The 21,504-nt window shown below is 51.9% G+C and overlaps 1 protein-coding gene across 1 annotated transcript; it reads left to right on the top strand.

The window, feature by feature from the left end:
* Positions 1–100: 100 nt before the first annotated feature.
* On the top strand, positions 101–21,000 carry SERINC2 (serine incorporator 2). The gene is made up of 10 exons (XM_008580882.1): positions 101–176; positions 10,080–10,241; positions 11,079–11,269; positions 11,740–11,819; positions 12,227–12,364; positions 13,096–13,265; positions 15,907–15,997; positions 16,328–16,469; positions 19,252–19,467; positions 20,361–21,000. The coding sequence occupies exons 1-10, from the start codon at positions 138–140 to the stop codon at positions 20,494–20,496; spliced, it is 1,365 nt and encodes a 454-aa protein (XP_008579104.1). The 5' UTR covers positions 101–137; the 3' UTR covers positions 20,497–21,000.
* Positions 21,001–21,504: the final 504 nt, after the last annotated feature.

Below are 21,504 nucleotides of genomic sequence, written 5' to 3'. Positions count from 1 at the left end.
GGGGGCGGGCGGGGGGGGTGGGGGGGGGGGGGGGGGGCGGGGGCGGGGGTGGGGCCGGGACCGGGGAGGGACCAGGCCCCGGCACCCCGAGCCCGGCCGGATCCCGAGGCCCGCGCCCCGCACCCCGCGCCGCCACCATGGGGGCCTGCCTGGGAGCCTGCTCCCTGCTGAGCTGCGTGAGTCCCAACCCCGGCGCCCCGCGCGCGCCGCCTGCTGCTGTGCGGCCCCGCACTTTTTTCTTACCTTCTTCCTCCAAATAGTTTGTTTTTCCTTCCTCCAAACTTGTCTTTCGGAGCAGGCACCCCGCCTCCTCGCCCGTCGGGCCCCTCTCTCACTCGGTGCCCCCATCCAGCTGCCCCCCACTCCCCCGATCCCGGGCCGGCGGCCGCCGGGGGCAGCTGGTGTCTGCGGCTCGGGTTACCGCGGAGCACGGGTGGGGCGCGCCGGGCGGGGTGGGGAGTGCCCGCGGCCGGCGCCCCTCCCGGGAACTGGGGAGACTGAGGCTCGGAGCCCCGGGTGGGGGGAGAGCTGCGACCTCCACCCGCGCCCGCGGTCCCACCTCGCCCAACTTGGGGTGGTCCTCGGAGGGCGTCTCTCCTCTCTCTCCCGGACGCTCTGACTCTTTGTGTGGCCTGCCTGGTCCCGGTCCCTCTCTGCTGCGTCCTCTTCTCTGTCCCTCTGGCAGTCTGCCCATCAGTCTGTCTGTCTTTGTCCGTCTGGCTCAGTTTGTCCATGTGTATTTGTTTGATACTTATCTCTGTCCGTTTGTTCGTACGACTGCCTTTGTCTGTCTGTCACCACTGGGCTGTCGCTGTCTGTCCCTACAGTTCGGTGTCTGTCCATCTATCTATCCGTGTCTCTGTGTCCTCGTCTCTTCCACGTTCAGTCTGGCTCACGTTAACTCCTGGGCACTTCCCCAGCAAGCGCAAGACCCTTCTTGCCTCTGGGTCCCAGAGCTGAGACGGGGGTGGGGTGGAGAGAAAACCTCCATCCGGTCTTTCTAAACCCCACTTGAATACGGTTGATGCGGTTTGCCACCGACCCCCTGGACCAAACTCGGGGTTGGGAGACCCAGGAATTGAGGGAGGTTCGGGTGTGTCTGGGAGAGTGCTGGGTCGCCTGGGTCCAGGACCTGGGGAGCCGCCAGCCTCTGTTTAGGGGCTGCAGCCAGCATAGGGGAGGGGCTCCAGCCAGACCCCGGCTGGGAGGCCCCTTCTCCTTTGCTTTTTCCCAGCCCCCTCTCTTTTCCCTCTTCCCCTCATTAAATCTGAGGTTCATTCAGGCAGCCCCCTCCCCCTCTGGCCGCACACAAAGAGGCGCAGAGAGGGAGAGTAGAGGGAGAGGGGGCTTCGGTGGCGGCTGCTGAATCTCAGGACTTCCTTTGTCTCTGATTGTGCGTGTGTTAGGAGGGGAACGTGGGGGTGCGAGCTGGGGATCTGGAGATTTACTTCCCAGCCATTTTTTGAAAATGAGATCAGCACAGGAAGGCTGTAGAGTGGGTCCCTGTACAATCTGGGCCTCCATTTCCCATCTGTGACTAGTGTATGTGTGTGTGTGTGTCCATTTCCTATCTGTGAAGAGTGTGTGTGTGTGTGTGTGTGTGTGAGAACAGGAGGAAGAATCAAGCTGGTGCCTGAAATTCCTCCCGGCCCAATGAATTCAAGTTTTGAGCTGGGTTTCTGCTCAAGAAGGCTTTGCTTCCTGGTGAAGGAGGTAGAGTTTTCTTTCTGGTTGTGCCTGGTGAGGGATGGGCCCTACTGGGCCTGGGGGTGGGGCATGTTGAGAGGAGACTTGCCAATCCCCTGTGTCTTGGTTTCCCCTTCTGTAAGTTGAGGATGATACAGTGCATCCTTCATAATGCTGTTGGGAAGTTTAAATGGGGTAAGGCAGTAAAGTGCCCAACACAGTTCCTGGCATATAGTGAATGCTCATTGTGGGAGCTATTGTTATCACTGAGGAAAGGTGGGTGGAGAATTCCACCGGGAGATAATGCAAAGCCAAGTGCTGGTCTCTGAGTCATAGAATCCTATAATGCTGAGACCAGACTGGCCTGCTCAAACCCTCAGGATACAGATTAGAAAACTGTGGCCCAGAGAGGTTAGCTGACTTGTCTAAGGTTGCACAGTGAAAGGATGGGGAATTGCACAGTCAGGATTCAAATCTGACCCCCTAGTCCAGGTTTCTGCCCACACCTTTCCTCCCTTCATCACAACCTGGTTGCCTGAGGGACAGGGCTGGCTCAGGGTAGACTTGGGAGGTAATTTAGTGAGTATCCAGTATCTGCAAGAGATCTGCCCCTCTCTTTAGCGTCCTTGCCTTGGGGTTTTGAGCACTGACATTTACTGAGCCAGGTGCCATGATGAACCTCTCACCCATGCCATCTCATTGTTTCTCCCCCTAGCCCTGTAAAATCGTTATCCCATTTCACAGGTAAGCATACCAACAATAGCCACCATTTACTGCATCCTTACTATAGGCCCAGCACTGTAGTGAGCACTTTAGGTATATGTATATCCTTTCATTTAATCCTCACAAACATCCTATGAGGCAGTTAATATTATTCACACAGATGAATAATATTAACTTCACAGATGAGGAAACTGGATCAGAGAGGGAAAGTGATTTCCCTACAGCCTCACAGTGCTAAGTGGTGCAGTTGGGCACTACTGGACACCAGTTATGTCCTGTTTTAGTGAAGAGTGGCCCTACAGGAATGAAGTTCTTTTTTTTTTTTTTTTAAAGATGGCCGGTAAGGGGATCTTAACCCTTGACTTGGTGTTGTCAGCACCACGGTCAGCCAGTGAGCTAACCGGCCATCCCCATATGGGATCTGAACCCGTGGCCTTAGTGTTATCAGCACTGCACTCTCCCAAGTGAGCCACAGGCCAGCCCAGGAATGAAGTTCTAATGGCAAGTTCCTAGGCATCTTTAATAGGAATGGTACATGGGTCGGTGGGGAAGATTTTGTACCTTCCCAGCTGTGACCCATCTGTCCATTGTGCCTCTCTTAGCATTTGTACTGTGCTGAAGGTGAGTCCTGCCTTAGGTGAGGAGATAAGATGGGCCCACAGAGAACGGGAGTCACCAGGCAAGTCAGCACATGATGACTTGGACAGTCAGCACGTATTTGTGGAGGGCCTGCTACATGCAAGGGAGTGTGAAAGGCCTTTGGGTCAGACTGATTGGACTGGCATCCTGGCATGGCCTCTTCTCATCTGTGTGTTGGTGAGGGTCACTTTGCCCCTCTCCTTGTCTGTAAAGTGGAGAAAACAATGGCACCTGCCCCTTAGCTTGTTGTGGGCAGGTGGGGACTGAATGGGACTGAGATGAGCACTTCAATGTATTTAGCAGCAGCCACTCCATAAACACCCCAGAGCAGTAAATTGCTCAGGACCACATGCAAGGAAGTGGCAAAGCCACTGAAACCCAGGGCTGGCCAACTGTGGAACCTGAGCTCTGAGCTACTTTACTTTCCTGTCCCAGGAGCACATTTTACAGATGAGGAAACTGAGTCCCGTGGAAGGGAGGGGAGACTGGCCTAAGGCCAGACTGCAGATTGGCGGCAGAGCCAGCACTAGGAGCTGCATTTTTGGCACCACTTGGGGGAAGTAAGTGTGACCTGAGTAGTTTTGGGTGGGCTTCTGCTCCTGTTGTTTGACTCGTCCTGGGGTGGCTCAGCCAGTCATGGAGCTGTTCATGAAGACTGCAAAATGCATTCTTGCTGGGGACAGATCTTTTTGTTTTTGTTTTTAAATTGTGACAGAATATATGTAACATAAAATTTACCATGTTAACTTTTTTTTTAGTCTTCAAGGAGCTTATAATTTATTTTAGGAAACTATGTATTAAAAATGGATATCTAACAAATACAACCTTAATACTATCAATCTCAAATGAATGGCATTTTCAAAAGTGTTACCGGGCACAGGTCCAGCTGCCTGTCCCCTTTCAAAAACAAACAACTCAAAAGTCAAATGTTGGTGAAAACAGAAGTCAGCTTTTTTTCAGGAATACTGGAGACCTGAGGAGATATGTTAGGCTAACCCATCTCTCCCATAAACCTGAGGAGAATGGCTAGACTAAATCCATCACAAAGATTTACTGAGGGGTTTTTAAAGAGGGGATTGAGGAAATGGAACAGGGGAAATGAAAAGCAGGAGGGAGGGAGAGGTGAGCCCTGTGCAAGGAGTCAGGTACAAGGTCTCACCAAGACTCTGTCTGGTTCCTTTTCCCATCTTTGCTGTTATCTTATGGTCTGGTAGTACATGTCTCCTGGCAAGTCTATAGCTTTAGGCTGGCTGGAAGACGCCTTTACATTCATGTAAATAATGTCATCTTACCCCATAACCAAGGTCCAAAATATCAAATGACCATGGGGAAAGAGGGAACTCAGAGAAATGCATGCTAAGAATAAAAACTATGTCTTTTTAAAATTTGCCTATCGGGGCCGGCCTGTGGCTCACTCGCGAGAGTGTGGTGCTGATAACACCAAGGCCACGGGTTCGGATCCCATATAGGGATGGCCGGTTAGCTCACTGGGTGAGCGTGGTGCTGACAACACCAAGTCAAGGGTTAAGATCCCCTTACCGGTCATCTTTAAAAAAAAAAAAAAAAAAAAATTTGCCTATAGCCCATGTGGTTTTAGGTCCCAATATGGCTTTAGTCCTGCTCACTCCAACAGAAGGAGTAAATATTGTAGGCTAAGGCATGCAATGATAACTCTAGAGTCTGCCTTTCCTTAATATCCGTTCTCATCTGGATTACTGTAAATAGCCCTTGACTCCAGCCCCCTACTTCCAAAGTTGCTGCACACCATTCTTTTGAACTGTCTTCCATTCTGTGGCCAAAGTGATATTTCTAAAATACAAATCTGATGTCATACTCTTTCTTTCACAGTGGTTCCCCATTGCTTTCAGGATAAAGACCAGACTTTCTGGTGTGGCCAACAGGGACCTTGGTCACCACTTCCATTACAGCTCCAGCTTCTGCTCTCACCCTTTCAGCCACCCTGAAAAGACAGTGTTCCCTGTAGTGTTGCATGTGTTATGCCCTTTGCTAGGACCCTTCTTCCCATCCTCACCTACCTGACTTCCTACTCTTCCTTGAAAACTCCCTGCCTCCACCTTTTTTTTTATTGTGATAAAATATACATAACATAAAATATATTAACAATTTAAAATTTTTAATTTAATTTATTTATTTGTGTTTTTGGCAACTGTCCAGTATAGGGATGTGTTAACCATTAAGTGTACAGTTCAGTGGCATTTAAGTACATTCACATTGTTGTGCAACCGTCACCACCATCCATCCATCTCCAGAATATTTTCATCTTCCCAGACTGAAATACTCATTAAACAGTAACTCCCCAGCCCCTGGTAACCATCATTCTACTTCTCCTAGCTATAAATTTGTCTATTCTAGGTACCTCATGTAAGTGGAGCCCCACAATGTTTGTCCTTTTGTGCCTGGCTTATTTCACTTAGCATAATGTCCATGTTGTAGCATGTGTCAGAATTTCATTCTTTTTTAAAGGGTGAATAAAGGGCTGGTCCGTGGTTCACTTGGGAGAGTGCGGTGCTGATAACACCAAGGCCACGGGTTCGGATCCCCATATAGGGATGGCCGGTTGCTCACTTGGGAGAGCGTGGTGCTGCTGATAGCACCAAGTCAAGGGTTAAGATCCCCTTACCAGTCATCTTTTAAAAAATAAATAAATAAATAAAGGGTGAATAACATACCGTTGTATGTATACACTATATTTTGTTTATCCATTGATCCATCAGTGGACATTTGGATTGCTTTTATGTTTTGGCTCTGTGAATAATGCTGCTATGAACATGGGTATGTAAATATCTGTTCAAGTCCCTGCTTTCAATTCTTTTGGGTACTTATCCAGAGTGGAGGACCAGTTTGTTTTAAACAAAACATCTCAAAACTGTGGCCCCAACCCTCAGCCTCTTCCCTTACCCACCCAGTGCTCCAGGAGTGGTTCTAAGAACCTCTGTGGCTGGCTCTGGGGACCACCAGGAGAGAGTGAGAATGACTCAGCGAGAGCCTGTTCCCACAGTGCCAAGCCAGTATGGCTCCAGCGCTATCCAGCTTGCCTGGGGAGGTAGTGAGCTGCTTGTCACTGGCAGTGTGCAAGCAGCAGAGGATGGCTGGCTGCTCTCTGGTGATTCTTCATTGGAGAGAGATCAGATTTGTTACATGCCAAATAACCTTGCAACTTTAAGATCCTCAGAACCAGGGCTTCTTAAATTCTGAGTTCCCCATTCTGAGAACCAGGGTTGGTGCTAAGATTCAGCCGCTGTCAGTGTTCTGGGGCTTTTCCATTGCTGCCTTTCCCCTGAGTGCATTTGGAGGAAAAGGGGGGTCCTTCTTGGCTTTTCATATTGAGTCATAATCATTAGTCCATGTTGCTCTGCAGCCTAGTGACTTTCATCTTACTGCTTGCATAGCATCCTGTGGAGTGAAGGACCACCTCTGTCCCCAGGTGTTGGATATTTAGGTTATTTGCAGTTTCTTGAGATTCTAATAAGTTCATAAAACCCAAAGCTTTATGTATATTTTAGTTTTTTCCTTATTTAAAATCTTTGGGCTGGCTGGTTTGCTCGTTTGGTTAGAGTACAGTGTTATAACACCAACGTCAAGGGTTTGGGGCCGGCCCGTGGCTCACTCGGGAGAGTGCGGTGCTGATAACACCAAAGCCCCGGGTTCGGATCCCATATAGGGATGGCCGGTTAGCTCGCTGGCTGAGTGTGGTGCTGACAACACCAAGTCAAGGGTTAAGATCCCCTTACCAGTCATCTTTAAAAAAAAAAAAGAAAGGGTTTGGATCCCCATACTGGCCAGCTGCCAAAGAAATAAAAAAGGAAGTAAAATCTTTATTTTTTTATATTTATAAAATCAATTTAATTGGGATAATAATTTATATACAATTAAGTGTACCCAAGTTAAGTGTTACCTACACAGTTGCCCCATTTAGCAGAGAAATTTCTGTTATGGAGAAAGAACCATGATGTGCTGATGGGCATGTAGTAATTTTCACTTTTCCCCTATTATTTGCATATTATGAATGGTGCCATGATGAACTTCCATGTGTTTGTGTATATGCACATGTGTCTGCCCTTACTCCCAGGGACTGGTATGTCTGTAGGAAGAGGTTCTTGTAGGAGCCATTCCAGAGGTGCGGTGAGTGAATCTTTCCAAGGATGCTCTGGAAGCAGCTTGAGCTACTGTGTGTTTTTCTCTCCCTAATCTGGCCTCTCTTGCTGCTGATCAGGCCCTTAGAAATTCTGAGATTTCAGGTATTAGGAACACCTGGATTTTGATCTCTAGGAACCAGCATGAACTGAAAAGGCCAAGCTCCCTGAAAGCGTGGAAGCTTTTCTTGTGTCTCAGATGTTTCAAATGTAAATGGTAACAAGCTTGAGTCAGGGCCTGGCCCGGCACTTGGGCACCTGGTTCCTGAGATCAGTCAGTACCTATTGGCCTCCCTTGGTTTTGTCTGGCCTTGGAGGGATTGTTTTCATCACTGGGGTATTTTGTAATTAAATGAAACTACCACCAATGAGTTAGTGAGCTGGGGAATAGTGTAGCTCTGTGGACAGAGCCTGGTCCTTGGTGCATGCAGATCTGGGTTTGAATCCTAGCTCCTCAGCTTACTTGCTGTGTGACCTTGGTCATGTTATCTGAGTCTGTTTTCCCACTTGAAAATGTGAGGTTGCAACACACTTCACAGTGTCTGTCACTGAGGCTTAATGTAGATAAAGTGCTTGCCACAGTGCTTGGGACTGAGTAACCCCTCATAATAGTAGCTGTCACTTTTATTACTGGAATCTAGTGCAGTTATTAACTTGCTGTGTGACCTCTGGCAAGTTTCTTAACCTCTCTGCTCTCAATTTCCACATCTGTAAAATGGGACTAGTAACCTGCTCTCTCTGATAACCAGTATGCTCTCCATGGGCTACAAAACACTTTTCTGGCTTTTCCTTATTCCTTCTCCCAACAATGGCCATGGATAGGAGGCAGGGCTTGGGGTGGCAGCTGCAAGAGGTAACTAGAAGTTGCTGGATGGGTAGAAGGGTATGATTTGGACCATGAGGAATAATTTCATTCCCCAAGCATTTCATTTAGTATCTGTATTGTATTTGGTTTTGTGGGTGAGAGAGAAATGGATAACAAAGAGCATTTCCAGGGTCACTGCCAGTCTGGGGGAAAAGTATGGGGGAGACAGGAAGGCAGCTACATTCCAAGTAGAGTGTGTTGTATACCTTATGTCCAGTCTAGAAAGAAGGGTGCGGGGTCTCGGAGGAGCCAGGAGCCCCTTCCAGCCTGCTCTTCCAAAGCTGATCTTTCTTTTTTTGGGGGGGGGGGGGGGCGGGGGGGGCGCCGGGCCCCCGCCCCGCCGGGTCTCCCGAGGGGTTTTTTTTTTTTTTTGGGGGGGGGGGGGGGCGGGGGGGGCGCCGGGCCCCCGCCCCGCCGGGTCTCCCGAGGGGTTTTTTTTTTTTTTTGGGGGGGGGGGGGGGTGGCTGGCCGGTATTAGAATCTGAACTCTTGACCTTGGTGTTGCAACACTGTGCTCTGACTGAGCTAACCGGCCAGACCCACCTGATTTTTCAATGTGAGTTTCTTCCTGTCCCTCCTCAAGTGGATGCCCACTGCTCTTAGGATGAAAACCAGGATCCTGTATCTAGCTGCCCAGGCCCTATGTGGTCTGGCCCTGCTAGCCTTTGTGACCCCACCGCTTTACTGCTCACCGCCTGCTCAGGAAGCTTTGGCCACAGTTCCTGCTGCCCCAGAGCCGCCTCTGTCTGGAACACTCTTCCTCCCCCTTGGTCTGGCAGTGCCTCCACATCCTTCAGCTCTCAGCTTAAATGTCACTTCTTGAAGGAGGCTTCCCTGACCTGCCACCCCCCCAATTGAAACTAGGTCCCATTAGCACTCTCATGGAAGTGAGTACGTGTTCTTACACTTACCGAGATGTGTGTGATTATTTGTTCAGTGTCTTTCCCGCCCACGGAAGCTGCAGGAGGGCGGGGCCTGTTTCTCTTGCTCCCCAGGCTCTTAAATATCTGGGTGAGGAGTTGGGGCTGTCTGATAAACAGTTGTACCTGGATGTGGAGCCTGTTTCCTCAAAGGCTGTGAGTCTCCTTTTCAGGGCACCAGCTGTGAATGGTGTGGCATCCCCAGCCCCTAAATGACTTGGGGAAGAGGGACAGCCTGACAGCAGCTTAGGCAGAGGACCCGGGCCAGGGAAGGGATTAGATGGCCACCTGCTGTCCAAAATGGGTACAGCCCCAGAGTGGAAATAGCCACTCACCATTCTTTACTCCATTCATTCACCAGATGTTTACTACGTGCTTGCTGGTTTTTGAGGATTTAACATGGGTCTGGTACTTTGCCAAACATTTTTTTATTCAACAGATAGTCCTAAGTTCCTACAACGTGCCAAATACTGTTCTAGTTTCTGGGAATACCACAGTGAACAAAACAGACAAAAATCCACACCCCGCTATAAAGGGAAGGCAGATAAACATAGATGAAATAGAAAGCCTATCAGATTATGGTAAGTCCTGTGGAGAAAAACTAAGTGGGCATGGGGAAAGGGAGTCAGTTTAATAGAAGTTTAACATTTTTATTTTGTTCTCACAACTGCTGCGTGAGGAGTAGGTACTGTTATGATTTCTGTTTTATATTAGAAGGGGAAACTGAGGTTCAGAGAGGTTGAGCAAGCTGTATAAGGTCACATAGGTGATCAGTGACAGAGCTGGCCTTCCGATTTTTTTTTTTACTTTCTCCCTCCCTGAAATAAGAAACAGTGTGACTCCAGCTTCCTCTCTCCAAAGCCACAGACAGATCCAGGTTTAAATCTAGGTTCTGTTGCTTACTGGCTGGGTAGCTCTATGTGACCCAGCCTCTTCCAGACTTGGTTTATAGGATGACAGCTGGGCAAGAGTATGCTCTTGCCTGCTCAGCACAGATTTGGAGGCATTGGATGGGCAGGTAGTGGTGCTGCGTGCATGGGTGGGGCAGGGAAGAGGCAGAAAGAACAGCACCCACACCTTGCCCTCCTGCAGGCGTCCTGCCTCTGCGGCTCTGCCCCCTGCATCCTGTGCAGCTGCTGCCCCTCCAGCCGCAACTCCACCGTGAGCCGCCTCATCTTCACGGTCTTCCTCTTCCTGGGGGTGCTGGTGTGCATCATCATGCTGAGCCCTGGCGTGGAGAGTCAGCTCTACAAGGTAAGCGGCCCCAGGGAGAGTGGGGTGGGGGTGGAAGCCATCTGCGGGGCCTGGTCTCTATAGTGAGGGTTCTCAGCTGCTCCTGGCTAGAGGGCCCAGGCTTGGGGTCACAGCTCATCAAGAAGAGGTGGCAGGGATGTTTGGAAACACCAATGATCTGAGGTTGGAAACGGTGGTGGCTGGGGGCATCTCTTCATGTAGGGAGGAGGGCTTGAACCTCATGCAGGGTTTCATGTTTCTCATAAGCCATGGTCCCCTTAGAAAATCTTATTAATCGTTATTGCCCCTCTAGACACTGGTGATGCCCAGGGATGCTCTTCTCCTCTTTAATGCTCAGGCCCAGTTTGGGGCTTCTAACTCTTCCCTTCCTCTCAGTGTTTCATAGTCTGGCACAGATTCAGGGGACATTTAGTCAGAGGTTCTCACATTTTAGTGTGTATAAAGGTATGAACTGCTGGGGAGTTTGTACAAATGCAAATTTTTAGACCCCATCTTAGAGGCTCTATTTTATAGGAGGGGCCTGGGAATCTCTTTTCCCCGAGCATCGCAGGTGGTTCTGATGCAGGTGGTGGGTGGAGAACACTTCAGGAAACCCTCTGTCAGGCTGCAACGCTTTACTGAGGCCCTGGGGATGGGAACAGGGAAGTCAACACTTAGTTACAAGGTGTGACTGGACCCAGAGGCGGTGCAAAAGGAGGTGGAGGAGGCAATGGGGATGGAGATGCCTGGCCCAGCTCCTGCTGGGAGAGCCTCCTTCCCTGCTGTGGCCTTGGCAGAGGGAGCCACTGGACTTCTGTGTGGGGTGGGGCCCTCCAGCTGCTCTTTCTGTCTCCACAGCTGCCCTGGGTGTGTGAGGAGGGGGCCGGGACTCCCGTGGTCCTGCAGGGCTACATCGACTGTGGCTCCGTGCTTGGCCACCGTGCTGTCTACCGCATGTGTTTCGCCATGGCGGCTTTTTTCTTCCTTTTCTCCCTGCTCATGATCTGCGTGCGGAGCAGCCAGGACCCCCGGGCTGCCATCCAGAACGGGTGAGGGAGGGGCCCCCGCCTACCCCCTGGGACCCTCCCCCAGCGGTTTTCCCTCTCCTCGTCCTGTCTCCAGGGATCTCCAGACCCTACCCTGAGACTCAGGAGCCAACGAAGCTAGGGGGGCACAGCACGGACATCAACTCATTTAGTTATGCCCATTTCTCAGATGAGGAAAGAAGGCTCAGAAAGGGCAACCACAAGCCTAAGGCCACACAGCACTTTGGTGACACAGTTGGGGCTAGAACCTGGGTGATCACCCTCACCCCTGGTTTGTTCTTCCTTCTGTCCCTCGGGGTTTTTCCTGGGTCAAGGACAGACTTTCTGTGCCCATCAGACCATTAGGAAGTCCATCTTCACCTCTCCCAGTATCTACTCTTTGGGGTGGGTGTTCTGGGGCCAGGCCTGGTCTGGCTTCTGGTGTTCCTGCCCCCACTCAGCTTCCTTGTTCATTCCCTCCACCCCCACCATAGGTTTTGGTTCTTTAAGTTCCTGGTCCTCGTGGGCATCACCGTGGGTGCCTTCTACATCCCTGACGGCTCCTTCTCTGACAGTAGGCGGGCTTGAGGGGAGGGGTGGGGGCTGCTGGAGAGGGAGGCGGGGCCTCAGGTCAGAGGAGCATGGTGGGGGCTACTCTTTGCCCTGGCACACAGACCCGGGCTGCTGGCTGCGTCCTTGCCCCCCACCCATGCTTTGGGCAACTCAAGGGATGGGGGGACCTTCCTCGCCCCAACCCATACCCTGCCCCACTCTGTGTGCATCTCTGTGCACGGGTTGGGGTTCCCTCAGGGCAGGGACTCTGCCTCTTCTCAGTGTCCCCAGTGCAGGGGGCATGAATGATTATTGAATGAATAGATGTATGCGAGCGGGAGACAATGGGCTGCGTGCCTGCCCCGGGAATCCTGGGAGCTGCTGCCCCCACGCCAACCCTCCTCGCCTCACTCCCCTCTCCCCACCCAGTCTGGTTCTACTTTGGCGTTGTGGGCTCCTTCCTCTTTATCCTCATCCAGCTGATACTGCTCATTGACTTTGCACACTCCTGGAACCAGCGGTGGCTGGGCAAGGCCGAGGAGTGCGACTCCCGCGCTTGGTATGCAGGTCAGTGCCACTGGCCTTTGTGTAGGGGCCCACACCCAACAGGGCCAGGGCTACCCAAGGAATCAGCGGGTGCGTGAGGCTCGATGAAAGCCTGGACGGCAGCTCGAGCAGCCCCTGCTGTAGGGCAGGAGTTCAACCAGCCAAGGCAGATGGGGGGTAGATGAGGGAGGAGGCAGCTGATCGGGGGCAACTTTGGGGGCACCAGAGGAGAGCTGCTTTGGGAAGGCCTTGGAAGGGTTTAGTTGGGTGATTCCTGCAGGATGAGCCATGCACAGCTGGCAAAATGTAAGGGCCTTTTGGTGGGGCCCAGACTAAATTTCAGGTGACACCTGGTCATTGGAACCCTAGAGGCAGAATAAGTCCCTGCTCAAGTCTTTCAGTTCTTCTGAATGAATCAAGAAGAAAGGCCCACCTATGTGCTGGTTTGGTTTCACACTTCCATAATCGTGCCAGTTTCTCTGGGACAGAGAGAGCAGGTCTTCAGCAGACTACTGTATACTAGTTCAATGTTGACAAGACTATTTTGTATTCACTGTCTTTGTTGTTACGGTTACCTTATTATAGCAAATAAATCCTTTCAGTTCAGGATGGGGCAATAACTCACAAAGGTGGTGCTGATGTCTCAGATGAGGAAACTGGGTGGGACGGGGGCCGCCTGACAAGTCCCCTCTCAGGAGTGGGGTCCCTGTGCCTCCTGCCTCCTGACCCCTGCCTGCCACTCCCCCTGCCAGGCCTCTTCTTCTTCACCTTTCTCTTCTACTCGCTGTCGATTGCGGCCGTGGCACTGATGTTCATCTACTACACCCAGCCCAATGCCTGCTACGAGGGCAAGGTCTTCATTGGCCTCAACCTCACCCTCTGTGTCTGCGTCTCCATCACCGCCATCCTACCCAAGGTCCAGGTGAGCCTGCCTGTCTCTCCCTGGCCTGAGGCCCTACCCCTTGGTGGGTGGGATTTCTTGTAGGAACCTGAGTACCCGGGCAGGGGCTGTCAGTCACAGAGGCTTGGGTAACTGCGTGGGCTTCCAATTCAGCCTCCTGAGGTTAGTGTCTTGGCTCTCACATCTGCATACTGGGTGTCTTTGGGAAAGTGCCTTAATCTCTCTCTGCCTTTCCCATCAAATGTAAAATGGAGATAATAAGACCTACTATTTGGAGTTATTCTTAGGATTGAGATCCTATTCATGAACACTTAGAGCAATTCCTGGCATGTAGATATCAATCAGACATTAGCTATTGTTATTGTTATTGTTGTCATTTTGTTGTTGCTTTGCCCCCCATGGATTTGTCACCCCACTTCCCCTGGGTATGGAGCCACAAAGGATTACTCAAAGCCCATCTCTTCTTTTTTTTTTTCCTTTTTGTCTTTTTTCATGACCGGCAACGGGATCGCAACCCTCGGTGTTGGCCCCTGCACCTCGCTCAGCCAATGAGCGGGAACCGGTCTGTATGTGGGATCCGAACCCTCGGCGGGAGCGCCACCACACTTCCCAAGCGGCGCACTGTAGCAGTGCGCCACCGGGCCGGCCCCAAAGCCCATCTCTTCTGAGCAGTGAGAAGCCCCAAAGTGGTTAACTTTCCCAGAACCCTCAAGCGAGAGGCATTCCTTCCTTGGGAAATTAACCCCGAATTGGGGTTCTCTTCCTGCATTTATTTTTCAGACCAGGAAGTTACAGGAAGAAAACATAGGTGGGGTTATAGTTTAACAATGTAGGCTGGTAACTTTCAGTGAAACAAGCCAGATGACATTCCAGTAAGGCAATTAATTGATCCACCAACAAAAGCTTGATCTTAGCAAACATTCCTTTCTTACAGCAATTTCTCAGTATCTTTACATATCAATCATTAACTAGTCTGTCCTTGAGCCAGCAACCTTACTGTGCCACAAATCTTTATCTTACACCAGAGACTTATAGCCTGAGGAAAATTTCCAGTCCTCCGCAAGGTCAATATTTGAAACTGCAAGGCTTTGGAAAACCAGGCCCTGTGAAGTACATTTGCTTTATGAATCCTCTACATTTTGTTTTTATGCAAATCAGGAAAACATTAGGAAGAGTTACTGAGTGACCATTCTAGATACCTCAAAAAGTGGTGTTGATTTAGATCCCTGTACTGGCCCGCAGCCAAAAAAAAGTGATGTTATTAGAAGATGCAATGCCGGGCTGGCCCGTGGCTCACTTGGGAGAGTGCGGTGCTGATAACACCAAGGCCCCGGGTTTGGATCCCATATAGGGATGGCCGGTTCGCTCACTGGTTGAGCGTGGTGCTGACAACACCAACGCAAGGGTTAAGATCCCCTTACCGGTCATCTTTAAAAAAAAAAGAAGATGCAATGCCAGTTTCCAGTGCCAGATCATCTGAGATAATGGGTGGGGGCTCCCAAAGTAATAATTTGTTCTTAAGGACCACCTTGTGAATCCAGTAGCACTTCACAGTTTGGGATTTCAGCACACCAGGGGTTTCAAAGGTAGCTAAGGTTGTTTGGAGAGGTCTTTAGCAGAAAGGCAAAGATCCTCCCTTCTGGTCAGAGTTTCCATTAGCCGGAGAGGGTGATGCTTCTGTCCCAGATCACAAAGCTATCAGTGTTTATTCAGCAAATACCTCTTGAGCACCTGCTGTGTACCAGGCCCTCTTTCAGATGTTGGGGATATAGCTGTGAGGAAGAGGAAGGGAAGTAATAGAAGAAATAATAACAATAGCTAACAGTTAATGGTATCTGTCATGTCATTTGGTCCTTACACCATCATTATCCCCACTTTACAGACGAAGAGATGGAGGCTTACATAAATAAAGAGACTTAGCCAAGGTCACACAGTTAGTAAGTAGTGGAGCTGGGATTTGAACCCAGGGAGGCTGGCTCCAGAACCTGTGCTCTTAATCACAGAGTTTAGATTCATATTCTCAAGTGCATTTGTGGTAAGAGGTGGGGAAGGACAAGTAATAGGAGACGAGGCCAAATAAGGTAAGTTTGGATAGTAAGTGCTAGTAGAAAATAAGAGAGGGTATGGCTAAAAGGGAGGTGGGCTGGCAGGAGCATGGGTTGCTGTAGTCAGGGTTCTCAGGGCCTCACTGGGGTCCTGTTTGAATAGTAAAGAGGGGTTGCCTGTGCAGAGCAACCGGAAGGAACGTGTCAGGGAGCAAACAGAGCAAGAGCACAGGCCCTGAGGTGGGAGAGGGCTTGGCAGGTTCTAGGACAGAAAGGAGGCCGCCATGGCTGGAGTGTAGTCAGCAGGCAATGGATCAGGTGGAGAGGAAGGAGGGCAAACCAGGGAGGCTTTAATCCAGAGGGTGATGAGATGCTGCTCTTGAAGGGGTTTTTAGCAGGGGGAGGAAGTCAGGTAATTTGAGGGGTGTTAGGAGAAAATTAGAACTCCACCTTGGGTAGTGAAGTGGGTGGTGGGTAACCTGGTTGGAATGTTTTCCCAAAGTGGTGTGGAGTGGGATGTCCTTAGGGTGGGTGGGGGTTTCTGAGGCCCCCTGGTTTGTGGAAGTGGTGCATCCCCGGGTCTGGCAGGGGTCTTACCTATGAATGGCTCTTGCCAGGATGCCCAGCCCAATTCGGGTCTGCTGCAGGCCTCAGTCATCACGCTCTACACCATGTTTGTCACCTGGTTGGCCCTCTCCAATGTCCCTGGTGAGTATAGGCCCGGGCTCAAGGAGGTCTGGCTTCATTCCTGGGCCAGCAGTGGCCTGCCGAGGGGCTGGGGACCCTCACAGGTGACAGGGACATCCCAGCTCCAGCCTATTCCAAGACTCAGTCCTCCAGGGAGGTGGGAGGGTCCCACCAGCTCATGGAGTTGTTGTTCTGTCATTTTGTCTGCGAAGTGCTCTCTGTTTCTGGGACTTGGATGGTTGGTTGTGTATGTGTCTGTCCATTTGGGTTGGCTCTCTGCCCAGCCTCAGGGCTACCTGCTACCCAGACCTGATCTACATGGGCTAAGGATGACTGTGCTCCCATTCCCAGACCAGAAGTGCAACCCCCACCTGCTGACCCACCTTGCCAATGAGACAGTCCTGGCAGGCTCCGAGGGCTATGAGACCCAGTGGTGGGATGCCCCCAGCATCGTGGGTCTTGTCATCTTCCTCCTGTGCACCCTCTTCATCAGGTATGGCAGGGCTGGTCTCTGAGGAGGGATTGGGATTGGGGACCCAGAGCTGGAAGTGAGGGGAGGACATGGGAGCCAAGAAACCAAGCTGGAAGATGCCCTCAGCAAGCAGCCTTTGCAGCCCCTGCATTGTGCTGGTAGGGAAACTGAGTCCCTTAGAGGGCACAGCATGAGTGGGCAACAGAGGTAGGCTGGACTCTCCCTCCTGTACACTGGACTGCCTCATTCCCACTTTAGTCAGGTGTGGGAAGCTGTGGGGTCAGAGAAGGAGCTTGGGCTGAGGCCAGCGGGTCCAGGCTGTGTCATTCACCTGATGTGTGGCCTTGGGTAAGTGGCTTAACCTCTGTGAGCTTTAATTTTCTCCTCAATAAGAGGAGTATGATAACCTCCATGGTGGTGGAGGTGACAGTGACACCACAGTCTCCCCCGGGAGAGGGCAGCTACTGAATATCTCACAACATTTTTTTTTTTTTTTTTTTTTAATTTATTTTATTTTTTAAAAGATGACCGGTAAGGGGATCTTAATCCTTGGCCTGGTGTTGTCAGCACCACACTCTCCCGAGTGAGCCACAGGCCGGCCCATCACAACAGCTTTTTTTAAAGGGGCATTTTAGCAAGTGCTCCTCAGTGAGGACTCTGGAGCCAGACTGACTGTGTTTGAACCTGGCACTGCTGCTCACTAGCTGTGTAATCTTCGGCAAGTCATTTAATGCTCTGTGCCTCAGCTTCCTTGTCTGTAAAATAGGGGTAAAAATGGTACCTATTGTACCATCATTGGATCGTTGAAGGGTTATAGATCAGTTAATATGTATAAAACACTGCAAAAGGAACTTGGCAAGTGATAGGTGCCAAATAAATGTCTGATATTCTTGCATATAACTGAACATTGGCACAACTGGGTGGATGTGAGTGGCTATTTTCTAAGAGTCGCTAAGAGTGGTCATATTAGGGATATAGGCAGGGAACTGTCTATACTGAACCTGGCAGACTCTCCATTTACCTCCCATGGCCCAGCACTTCCCCGCTTTCCACATCTACCTTTTACTCTCCAGAGGGGACCTTGGTTCTGCTCCTTCTCCTCTGCATCCATCCCAGGTGAGAGCGGCACACCTGCCTCCAGGCCTCTTGGCTAGAACATTTTGAGTCTGTTTTAGTTTGTTTTGTTTTGGCCTTTTCCAAAACATTTTCTCCAAGTCAAGTCTGGGCAGTTCACAAGCATCTAGCTTCTTTGTCACCTCATTTGATTCCTTTTTCAATCTGGAAATGCCTGTATTACCTCTGTTTTACCAATGAGGAAACTGAGGATCAGGGAGGAGCAGCCTCTGGTCCGAGGCCATGAGCACACAGTGGTCGCAGTGGCTGCAGTGGCCAAGGAGGCTGAGCGCACTTCCTGCCCTGGTCCTCTGTCCCTCCCTATCCCCCCCCCCCCCCCCCCCCCCCCCCCCCCCCCCCCCCCCCCCCCCCCCCCCCCCCCCCCCCCCCCCCCCCCCCCCCCCCCCCCCCCCCCCCCCCCCCCCCCCCCCCCCCCCCCCCCCCCCCCCCCCCCCCCCCCCCCCCCCCCCCCCCCCCCCCCCCCCCCCCCCCCCCCCCCCCCCCCCCCCCCCCCCCCCCCCCCCCCCCCCCCCCCCCCCCCCCCCCCCCCCCCCCCCCCCCCCCCCCCCCCCCCCCCCCCCCCCCCCCCCCCCCCCCCCCCCCCCCCCCCCCCCCCCCCCCCCCCCCCCCCCCCCCCCCCCCCCCCCCCCCCCCCCCCCCCCCCCCCCCCCCCCCCCCCCCCCCCCCCCCCCCCCCCCCCCCCCGACTGGCACAGCGGTGCTTCCTGACGCTTCCCAGACTCACACCTCTCTGGCCTGTGGTCTTCAGGCAGCACTTCTGAGATCCCAGGGGTGCATATCTATTCTTAATACAGTTCTTAAAGCACAGATAGCAAAGAAGTGTGAGGGCCAGGACCACTGGTGGCTTTTGCCCCCAGCTCTGGATGGCCTGGCTCTGGATGGCCCAGCTCTGGACTCACATGGATTAGATTGGCACATTTTATTCCACTGAAGCTTAGCAAGCGGTGATTTCTCAATTTGATGGGGTTGGAATCCAGCTCTCCTTTTTTTTTTAGGAAAAAAATACAAGTTAGTTTTTCAAAATTGTACATGTCTCAAACTGTTACATTCTGTTAAAAACATCAAGACCTTATCATAGAAAAGCAATGACATATAATCATTACTACTATTGTTATTTTCTTTTTTTAGTGTAAACATAAAGGAAGGGGAGGCAATTGCTACAACTACTTACCGGAGACTAATAAAAGGAAAACAAAATAATAGCAAATGAGCGTTATTAATTATTAACATTATTAATGAATGTAGTACCTGGTATAGTGCTTTGCAGTATTAAGTACTCAATATATGCATATGGCAAATGAACAATCATAATAATAGCAACTGTTTATTTAGTTTATACTCTGTGCCAGGCACAGTGCTAGGGGCTTTACATCATTATTGCAATTAATCCTCCCAGACATCCTATAAGGGAGGTACTATTGTTCCTGATTTTACAGGAACAGAAGCTCAGAGAAGTTAAGTGTCTTGCTCAAGGTCACACAGGGAGCAGGGATAGAGTTGAGAGTCCAAACAGTTTGTTAACTCCTGGGCCCACGGCTGAATCACCAGGTCACTGACCTCTAAGGCTCTGGGACCATCTGTGTCCAGTACTATGATCAATGCCATGGCTATTCCTCTACCCACCTTGGTGATGCCGGCCCTGACCTCCCACCTTCCTCCATCCCCTGCAGCATGCGCTCCTCAGACCACCGGCAGGTGAACAGCTTAATGCAGACAGAGGAGTGCCCACCCATGCTGGAGGCCACGCAGCAACAGCAGGTCGCAGCCTGCGAGGGCCGAGTCTTTGACAATGAGCAGGATGGCGTCACCTACAGCTACTCCTTCTTCCACTTCTGCCTGGTGCTGGCCTCCCTGCACATCATGATGACGCTCACCAACTGGTACAGGTGCGTGCAGCCTGGCGGAGCATGGAAAGAGCCTGGGGCCTGGGTGCTTGTGCGACATGTCTCCCCTCTGGTCCTTCACTGGGTTTTCCTGATGCCAGCTGAAGACTTGGGGTGGGTGTTTGTTTAGGACTCTCCAGGGAGCCGCCCCTTCCCTGTCCCAGTTTCCCTGCCAGTGCCTTAGTCTGCTCAGCTCCTGGGGCCTTCCTTGTGTGACTGGAAGGTGGGGATCACTGCAGGTGGGGCAGGTCCTGTGCAGGGCAGACTGGTTTACAAATCAGGGGTGGATCATGGGGTTGGATTTGGGATTCATGGTTGGAAGGTTAGGATAAGGGTATGGAGGTCAGAATCAAAGTTATAGGGTCAAGAATAGGAGTCATGAGGTCTAGGAATTGGGGTCATACATAGTCACAAATTTGGTCATTTGGTGAAAATTGGGGTTAGAAAGCCATAAAGTCAAAATTGGAAAGGGCAAGGTCAAGGAGCTAAGATCAGGGTAATAAGGTCAGAGGCCTGGGCTGGGTTATAGAATCATAGGTCAGCATTAAGGTTAAAGATCAGGATACGGTAAGGAGCTCCAGCATCCCAAGTCTGGACTAGGAGTGAGGACACAAAATTAGGGTCACAAGGGTAGAGATCAGGAGTCAGGTCACAATTTCATGGTGTAGGACTGGAGTCAAGGTTGGAATTGAGGTCAGGGTCAGGTTGGTGGTACAAGGTCAAGAGCTATGTCTAGGATTACAAGGCCAAGTGTCAAAAGTGTCAGAGACAGAGACTAGAGTCATAGGTTAAGAGCCAGAGTTGGTCAGGGGTCACAACTGAGTCATAAGGTCAGGAGCCAGGACAGAAGTCACAAGGTTGGGGATCAGGCTCACGGGGAGGATGGTGTGTTCCAGACCTGGCGAGACCCTGAAGATGATCAGCACGTGGACTGCCGTGTGGGTGAAGATCTGTGCCAGCTGGGCAGGGCTGCTCCTCTACCTGTGGACCCTGGTTGCCCCCCTCCTCCTGCCCAACCGCGACTTCAGCTGATGCAACCCTCTGCAGCCTGCCCACCTGGTGCCTGGCTGCTCAGTGACAGCCATCCCCCTCCCCAGCCAGCCAGCCAGGCCGAGCCCGCAGCCTGCCCCACCTCCAGGACTTGCCCCTGAGCTGGGCCAAGTGCCTTTCGGGTCTGTTCTTAGTGCCTTCAGGCTCTGAGGAACCTCAGGCTCACGCCTGAGCCCCACCCTCTTGTTACCCCCAGACTTCGGAGGAGGAGCTGTCTTTTCCTTCCCTATGTCCCTGGCCACCCATTCTCGTCCCCTTGGGAAAAAGGGACTCCTTTGTTATGCTCCCCAGGAGAGTGGAGCTGAAGGAAAGAGCTGCTCAGAGCTGTGCAGAGAGCCAGGAGTGCTCACTAGGACGGGGTGTGGGCACTGAGGCCTGGATATTCCTGACCACCTCCCCAGGACACCCCCACCCCCTTCCTGGACTCTGTGCCTTACTGAGCCTTTAGGACTCTGCCCAATAAACAAGTCAGTGTGTGTACCTTCTCATGTTCTGTGCCCCCACACTCCGTGCAGGGCCCCATCACATCCAGGGCAATGTGGGGTTTGAGAATGGAATTTACAGCTAAGGAGGCTGGGGCCAGACCACCAGGGTCCTTGAAGGCCAGACAGAGGGCCCTGGGCTCTGTCCTTTGGGTCACGGAGAGCTAGGGGCCTGGGGGGCGGGGAAGACCAGAGAAGAAGGAGGGACAGACCAGGGCTTTGGGAAAAGGGAGCCTGGAGGCAGTGGGACCGCTGCTCTGCTGTCCACATGAGGGCAGTAAGGCCAGAGTCAGGGTGGGGAGGAGGGGGTGGTGCCAGGTGGCCAAGAGGGCTGTCCTCAGGGCCCCTCTCCAGTGGACTCTGCTGAGGAGCTTGTCACCACCCTGCCCTTCTTCCTGCAGTTGTCCTCAGTACCTGCCTTGGGCCAGGTGCGATGGAGAATACAGAGAGGAATCCAACCATCCAAATGATCCCTGGGTCTCAGGGTGATGTGGAGCAGAGCATGTGC

The sequence above is a fragment of the Galeopterus variegatus genome, unplaced genomic scaffold, assembly GCF_000696425.1.
Source record: "Galeopterus variegatus unplaced genomic scaffold, G_variegatus-3.0.2 Scaffold2190, whole genome shotgun sequence".
NCBI lineage: Eukaryota > Metazoa > Chordata > Mammalia > Dermoptera > Cynocephalidae > Galeopterus > Galeopterus variegatus.
Note: the sequence above shows the minus strand (reverse complement) of the source record. Positions and strands in the feature narration are given on the sequence as shown.

Excerpts from the sequence above, each read along its gene's own strand:
- SERINC2 (XM_008580882.1), top strand. The coding sequence starts at position 138 with ATGGGGGCCTGCCTGGGAGCCTGCTCCCTGCTGAGCTGC. Across the intron at positions 10,242-11,078 it reads TGGAGAGTCAGCTCTACAAG|CTGCCCTGGGTGTGTGAGGA; the intron begins GTAAGCGGCCCC and ends CTGTCTCCACAG. Across the intron at positions 11,270-11,739 it reads CGGGCTGCCATCCAGAACGG|GTTTTGGTTCTTTAAGTTCC; the intron begins GTGAGGGAGGGG and ends CCCCCACCATAG.